The sequence below is a fragment of the Sinocyclocheilus anshuiensis genome, unplaced genomic scaffold (genome assembly GCF_001515605.1).
Source record: "Sinocyclocheilus anshuiensis isolate Anshui unplaced genomic scaffold, SAMN03320099.WGS_v1.1 scaffold13, whole genome shotgun sequence".
In the NCBI taxonomy this organism is placed as follows: Eukaryota; Metazoa; Chordata; class Actinopteri; order Cypriniformes; family Cyprinidae; genus Sinocyclocheilus; species Sinocyclocheilus anshuiensis.
In genome coordinates this window covers 1,555,106-1,562,822 of record NW_015538026.1, presented here as the reverse complement: position 1 = coordinate 1,562,822, position 7,717 = coordinate 1,555,106, and the positions used below count along the sequence as shown (strand labels likewise).

The 7,717-nt window shown below is 37.1% G+C and overlaps 1 protein-coding gene across 2 annotated transcripts in view; it reads right to left on the bottom strand.

The window, feature by feature from the left end:
- The window catches only part of LOC107679402 (cadherin EGF LAG seven-pass G-type receptor 3-like), a 47,269-nt gene that overhangs the window by 28,589 nt on the left and 10,963 nt on the right, over positions 1-7,717 (bottom strand). For both annotated transcript variants that reach the window (XM_016474936.1, XM_016474947.1), the window contains exons 2-3: positions 3,868-4,205; positions 3,225-3,513 (exon numbers count right to left, since the gene is read on the bottom strand). In XM_016474936.1, the coding sequence (XP_016330422.1) occupies positions 3,225-3,513; positions 3,868-4,205 (627 nt within the window). The remainder of the gene's footprint in view (positions 1-3,224; positions 3,514-3,867; positions 4,206-7,717) is intronic.

The window sequence follows — 7,717 nt, the reverse complement described above, 5'->3', positions numbered from 1 at the left end:
CACTCTTTCTGTGTTCAATGAGGTATAAAGTTCTCATCCTAAAGTCCAAGAACAAACAGAGAAAAATAGAACTGTCTTCACATATCCACAACAAATACAAGTGATGGCACACAGAGATATTCACCTACATATAAGACAAGAGCATTCAAGCGCAGTTATCTCTACATGGACAAAAGGTGAGCTTTTAGGAACACACATGATCTCCAATACACACACTTTCACAACGCTTGCTTAAACAAATCTCCATTGATTCTCAGCTGACTCTAAATCATGTAAAATCCAGCAGGGAAAGGCTTTAAAACCCTCTCTGCAAATATCTCTCCATCTTTAGTCTCTCTATCTTCAGTCTCTAGATACTTTTGTCCTTTTATATTTGTGTCAGGTGTTCACTCTCTCTCTTTTCTCCAGCTGTTCACTTCCTGACTTACTATTAAGAGCACTTCTCCCTCTTTCTTCCCCTCTCTTTCTCTACCAGTTTCGCTCTCCTCCACTGCACCTATCCACTCCATCCCCTCAGAATATTTGGTAATGTATTCTCTCCCCTTCGTTCAAATGATGTTTAATTCATCAAAGCTATTCTTCTCCTCTTGGGCTAAACCACCCTCTCTACCCAACCCCCACCACACACATGGTACGGCCCTCGGGGGATCCTGCATCTGCCCCTGCTTTCCTCCTTCCGTTGGATTTCTTTTTCTCTCTTTCACTTGCTCTCATACTGCAGCGCTTGTATTACTAAGAGTTGCTCATTTAACTTCAGACTGACTTCACTGCTGAGAGTTTAGGTCAGTTTAACCCCCATGGCCACACATATACACTGAAAAACAAACTGGTTAGCAGTTGTGCTGTACCACCAGTCGCCACCGTCTAGTTTCAGCATCAGATGGTGTGCCCACAGACCACTCACAGCTCTTTCACTGGCCATCTGATGTATATTTCACAGAAAACTGGCATCGTTTGATTGGCAGGCTGCTGCATAATTTTCAAGTGCTTTTTTGAAAGAACTAGTAGCTGGATTTGGAAACACTGAAGACGCTCATGGCCAGGGCTGGGTTGAAATATTGATTTTCCTATTTATCGTGATATTCCTTTGAAAGATTTCAATACTGAGTCTTTAAATGCCAAGATCGATTGCTCACAACATGACTATTTAGTTTTTAGCAAGTCTATTTATAGGTAAGTCTATATATTTTACCCGTATTTGCAGTCCAAATGTATGGAGGACTAGGAAGGATAATTTAGAAATTAAGAAATAAGTTATCAAATTGATAATTTCAACATAATAAGAAATAAATATACATATTTTTTATTATGTAATAAATGTTATTATTGTTTATATAATAAATGTTTAAAAAAGTAGATAAATAATAAAGTAATAAATCATGTTTAAACTGCAAAATACATACCTGTATTTATTGCCATTTACTTTTCTTTGTCCATTTGCTGATTGCTTTTCTTTGTTGTTTTGTCAAATGCTTTACTTTATCCATTAGCCAATCAAGTAAACAACAAAAAAAGCCATTTGGCAGACCAATCATGGGGGCAACCAACCAACTTTTGACACATGCCACTCAAGTTTTAATCATTTTATACATAGTTATCCTGTTAGTGTTCCATTGTACCACCCACAGTACACTGCATGTTTTTTGAGAGTTACCTTTGTGGCATATCTTTGGAAAGCTGAGAGTCGAATGATTGTGATTCAATTGTGATTCGAATGATGCAAACCATTTTAAGATACAATCAACACAGCAGTTACAATCAGTGTCTTTGTCAGACCGCCAACAAGGCTTCATGCTGTGAGCCCATTGTGTTTTCCAGCTAATAGCTCCCAGCTATAGTCATCTGCAGGCATCTGTTTACAAAAAAATGTAGGCAGAATGTTTTTTCCCCCTTTTTCAGTGTGTTAAAAGTTCTGTTATTCAATACCAGAAAGACTTACAGTGACACTCTAAGGTGTCCTAGTTGTCCTAAACAGAACAAACCTCAGCGTGTCACCTTTCAAAAGAGACCAAAACCATGCAAATACTCCAAAAGGTTCAAGAACAGCATGCAATTTACTTTGGGTGTGCCTTTTTAGGCATTTTAGGCAAATTTTACAGGAATAATAAGAGGTTAAAAATTTTTATTTTTTTTTTACATTTTTTTTTATTTTCATAATAAATGCAAATTAAAAATGTATATCCACAGTTGGTATCCACAGAGCAGTTTTTGTTTATAGATTATTTATATTTGTCAGTTTGACAAAAATTATTAAATAAATTCACATTTTTGTCATTTACCAAGCAAGAAGGATCCTTAAAGGGTTAGTTCACCCAAAAATGAAAATTAGTCCACAGATTACTCACCCTCAAGTCATCCTAGGTGTATATGACTTTCTTCTTTCAGACGAATCCAGTCGGAGTTATATAAAAAATTGTCTTTGATCTTAAAAAGCGCCCATCCATTAAAAAAATGCATCACACGGTTCCGGAGGGTGAACAAAGGCCTCCTGTAGCGAATCGATGCGTTTTTGTAAGAAAAATATCCATATTCAAAACGTAATAATCACTTTAATGTAGTTTGCGCCAACAGTCCTACACGGAAGTAGCTCCGGGCGAATGACGTATGAGGTCAGCTTTGCGCATGCGCCTGAGGGTGAGTAATTTGTGGGCTAATTTTCATTTTTGGGTGAACTAACCCTTTAAATAATTTATAGCAATAGCTGAGATGTTTTTTTCATACATAAACAAAACTGACATTAAAACTGAAACATTCAAAAATTAATCAGAAATGAATCAAATCAAATTCGGAATGGAATACAGTTTGTGAATTAGAATCTAATTGGATTGGAAATCTGTGCCTATATCCAGTCCAACCCCTATAATCAAATCTTTGAAAGATATTCTGTGCTTTCCTGTCTAACCACACAAGAAACATCAAATGCCAAGGGTTGTTGGGTTTGTTGGATCAGTGTGCCAACCTGTCTGTTGCTGCCTGTTGGGCTGCATGAACATGACAGTTTTTATTTTCATCATTCTACTGTACATCCAACAGCCAACTTTAGTACACATTTGAAATGTTGCTGTTTGTTTTGGCAGTGTGAACCAGCCATAAGTGGGCCATTCTTGGCCAGAATAAACTGCAAAGTGCACCAGACGTTCTTTTGCAAGTCCTTGCAAGACTTCCCATCATCTAGAAAGACACAATAACACATCTCTTACTAAAATACATAATCACATTCTCACCTGTGTAATCCTCTCGGCAGATGCAGGTGTAACCTCCCTCTCTGCGAGCGCACACTCCTCCATTCATGCAGGGGTTTGAGTAACACAGGTTAATTTCAATCTCGCAGTAATCTCCCGTAAATCCGGCAGGGCAGCGGCAGCGCAGCCCTGTGATGGGATGGATGGGCCGGAACAGCGTGGATGGGGAGGCGATAAAGGGAGCAGAGCTGTTGAAGCGGAGAACGCTGATGCACTTCATGTAGTTCTGACATGGCTCACGTAAACACACGTTATCATCAAATGGGAGAACCTGCCGGAATACAAAATACAGCATCAGAGAAGTGTGAGAGTGTCTGTATGTTTGTGTGTGGTCTCACCACAAAAAGTATGGAGGACTAGGAGACCGCTTTTATTTAATTCACATTTCAAATTTTATCCAAGCTGTGTTTTAGAGGGCCGTGTCTTAAAATTCAGCTGAACGTTCATTGGCTGGTTCAATGCTCCTATTCTATCAGCTTAGTAAAATCATTTTGTAAATGCAAAAAAAGGTCATTTAGTGTTGCATTTCAATGTTTTAATAATTTCTAATCGATATATCACATTTATTTTAAAGATACATTTTATATTTTCTTATCTAATGATCTTTACAAGGTAGCTGTTTTACCTCCATATGTGCGAGGGCGTTGAGTCTAGGCCTGTTGAGGTACAGCTGCTCCTCCAGAGCCTCCAATGGGAAAAACTGCCCTCCTGGCAATGCAGCGGAGAAACTAACGTTGAGCACCTTTCCTGCATCTGCATCCGGCTGCACGTTAAACACAAACACATCATCAGGAGAGACTGAAAGCACTGCTGACACCCCTTCCAGGAAGTGAGTGAGCAGCGGGGACAGGAAGTGCTCCTGGGACATGTTCTGGAGTCGCACAGTGATGCTGCTGCTGAGCATCTCCTCCGTAATGATGAGAACCCGCAACACACACTGAGCACTGATGCTGTGAATGCCATCTGAGAAACAGACAGAGACAAAAGAAGATGAAGTGAGTTAGAGAGCAATAATATACTTGAAATCTACAAGCCTTGTCCTGTATCACAGTATGTGTAAAAGCAGTTTGTCAAATCACTTTAGTTTAGAAGTTAAGTGATAAGAACATGTCTGACAGCTCAGTCAAATATCACTTCAGTTTGCAGTCACACAGTCTGTTTTACTGTTGTAAAGCTGTGTAGCTGTGAGAGTTGTACTACTTCAGAGGTCCATCTCAACATGCGACTGAGTCAGGTTGGTGTCAGTACAGCCTGTGATATCATCTACAGCTCACTGACTGTGAAATTAGCAACATGCTGCAGAGTGAGTCATGTATGTCCATCAAACGCACACATACTTTATTCTCATACACACACAAAGGCATATAGTACATACAACTTCAGAAATACACACAGAGAGTTTAGAGCTGAAAAGAGAGTATGCTGAAAAGACAGAGGGATAAAGGAAGAAATAAAGAAAAGATTCAAGGGTTTCGGTAACTGAGCAGATATTGTGTAGGTGAACCTAATGAAAACATGTCCAGGTGACATTTCACCCCAAAATCAAAAGATAGAGGAAGGCATTTTGTTTTGTATATAAAAAATTATGTGGATTTTAAAACTTTTTTCATGACGTTGTTGTGAACAAACACACTACCTATTGATCACACCTTTTGCTTTGTAAGCATTTTGGGGTTTTTTTGTAATTCTATTCTCACAAGATGCTTACTAGTGTAAAGGTATGTTCACACTTACCATTTTACAGTGAAATTTCACAGGCAAAATTCAGTCATTTCAATAGGAATCCATGCAATAAAAAAAAAATCAAATATCAAGTATAAGCAAAACATTTCCCCACACAGATTTTACATTGGATTCAGGTTTTTCCACACAAATTTGCTGCATTGACCAACTGAAAGTTGCTTGGTTTGATATTGACTTCTTTGTGAATGGTGCTTTGCGCATTACTACACTACTGACTGTGGGCAATGGGTTTTTGTCCACAAAACTTTGCTAATGTGACTGCACTTTAAATAGATAGCTCACCCAAAAATTACAATTCTGTCATCATTTACTCCCCTTCATGTCATTCCAAACCTGTATGAATTTCTTTCTTCTGTTGAACACAAATTAAGATATTTTGACAAATGTTGGTAACAAAATATTTTCAGTTCCCACTGACTTCCATTGTATGGACATAAAATACAATGGAAGTCAAGGGAAACCGAAACTGTTTGGTCACCAAGATTCTTCAAAATATCTTTTGTGTTCAGCAGAAGAAAGAAATGGATACAAGTTTGGAACGGCATGGGGGTGAGTAAATGATGACAGAATTTACATTTTTTGGGTGGACTATCCCTTCAATACTTTATTTGCTATAATACAATGTTTTTAAATTAGCATAAATTAAAGGCAAATACTAATATGATGCATCAATTATATTTAAATAAAATGTAATTGTTGGCATTGTTCTGCATTATGGGGATGAGAGTTGGGGAAAATATGCATCATAAAAATCTGAATGGCCTAAAAACCGGCCTTGTTTTTCCTTTGAGAGGGTAAAATATTTCCTTTTTAGGGTAAAATATGACCCAGACAAGTTCTTGGCAAGCCTATTGACATGCAGCTGTATACATTCATATGTGTTTGGGTTTAAATATTACAGCCACTGACTCTGAATTTGGACCATTTACCACTTTTTGGGCTGTGAGTTTGAAAATACACACCATTGCACTATTATCATTAAAGTGACCACCGAAGCATGCAGGAGTGCTGTTTCTGTTGAAGATCTTTGATACTCCAGTACCACTAACACCAGTCCAAGCAATTCTGAATCATGTTATTCAGCATATCCATGCTGTTTGTACAACATTGATGACATTTTCACAGTTGCCTTTCCATTTTCGAAAATGTTTTGGCTATAAAGTGCATTAATACAGTCTTGGCAGCAAGTCACTCTAAAGTCGATTTAAATTGAGTGAAAGAAAATTACACACAGAAGAGGAAATGATTCAGCAGACAGTGAGCAGGAGAGCAAGATGGGGTGAGGGGTGAGGCTGCTGGAGGCTGGTAAGGAGGAGTCAGGGATGTGAAAGAATAAAAGCACAGAAGATTAAATTAATGGGGGAGGGGAGAAAGAGAGACGTTAGATCACAATGTCATCCCCTTAAAATCACGCCTTTCATACTGATAAGCAGTTCTTATAAAATATACCATCCATCCCCCACTTCTGTCTCACGCACACACAGACAGAAACAAGACGTTCTTTTAGACTCAACCACACCTGCCATTTTAATCCATTCACTGTAAAAATTACGGTGACAATGTATATTCGTGCTTGTATATTATATAACTTATAACCATATATTTCATGATGTATTGTTTACATACTTTAACTACCAAAATCTGCATTTCACATTAAATTGTACTAATAATCACCATAATAACACAGTAGGTAAAATAGAAAACCACATTATGTTCATCGTAAGTGGTCAGTTCATAAAACAAGGACAATGATCAAATATAGGCCAAATACATGGACAATAATGTATAGATGGTGCACAAAGTCATACAAACAAAGACAAAACACCATCAGGGTAAAACACATAGCACTAAAATAATGCATTAATTAAATAACATCCAATTTAACACAAAGTACATTACTGATAACAAATACGAGAAGAAACAAAACTATTTAAATAAATACTGAGAATGTTCTTTCTGTTTTTTCTCACCCGAAACTGTTTTTCACCATAAATTATATTGTAATTCATATATTTTACTCGCAAAAACAATAGATTTAATGTAAAAATATTTTATAGTAAAATTACACAGAATTTGATTTGTGTTTTGGCTGTAGCATTTTTACAGTTTTTGTTTTTTTTGTAAAAAAAAAAAAAAGTACACCGTAGCAAAACAAAATTCCAGAAATAACGACTTTCCCCAAACACATGACTAAGTTCTTTTTCATTGAAAATCTTGACATTTGCTGTAGATCTCCTTGTTGTGTTTAAGAGAATAGTAGTAATGTCCAATTTATGAACAATTTTTTTTATCAGATCTATTCAATCAATCAGTTGGTCCGGGTCACAAAACTGGTCTAAATAATTAATTCACAAATTGGTGTGATGCAGTTCTCAAGTTCAACTTGCTAACTAAATAATGTTTGTTTTGCAACGGTTAACTACGGTGGCCGAGAAGTGCAAAGCAAATCACAATTCTGAAAACAAAATAACAAATTACAAACGCAAATGCAAGTCTAAAAAACAAAATAACAATTCAGAAAGCACAACAACAATTCAGAAAACATTATAACAAGTCAGAAAACGCAATGACAAATCCGAAAACAAAATAACAAGTCAGAAAACACAAGGACAAATTTACAAGTCAGAAAACACGACAAATCAGACAAACCGGAAAAGGTAGGTATAGTTTGAGACAGCGCCATTGGTTTGGGATTACTCACCGCTGACTGGACGAGACATCTGTCAATCAAC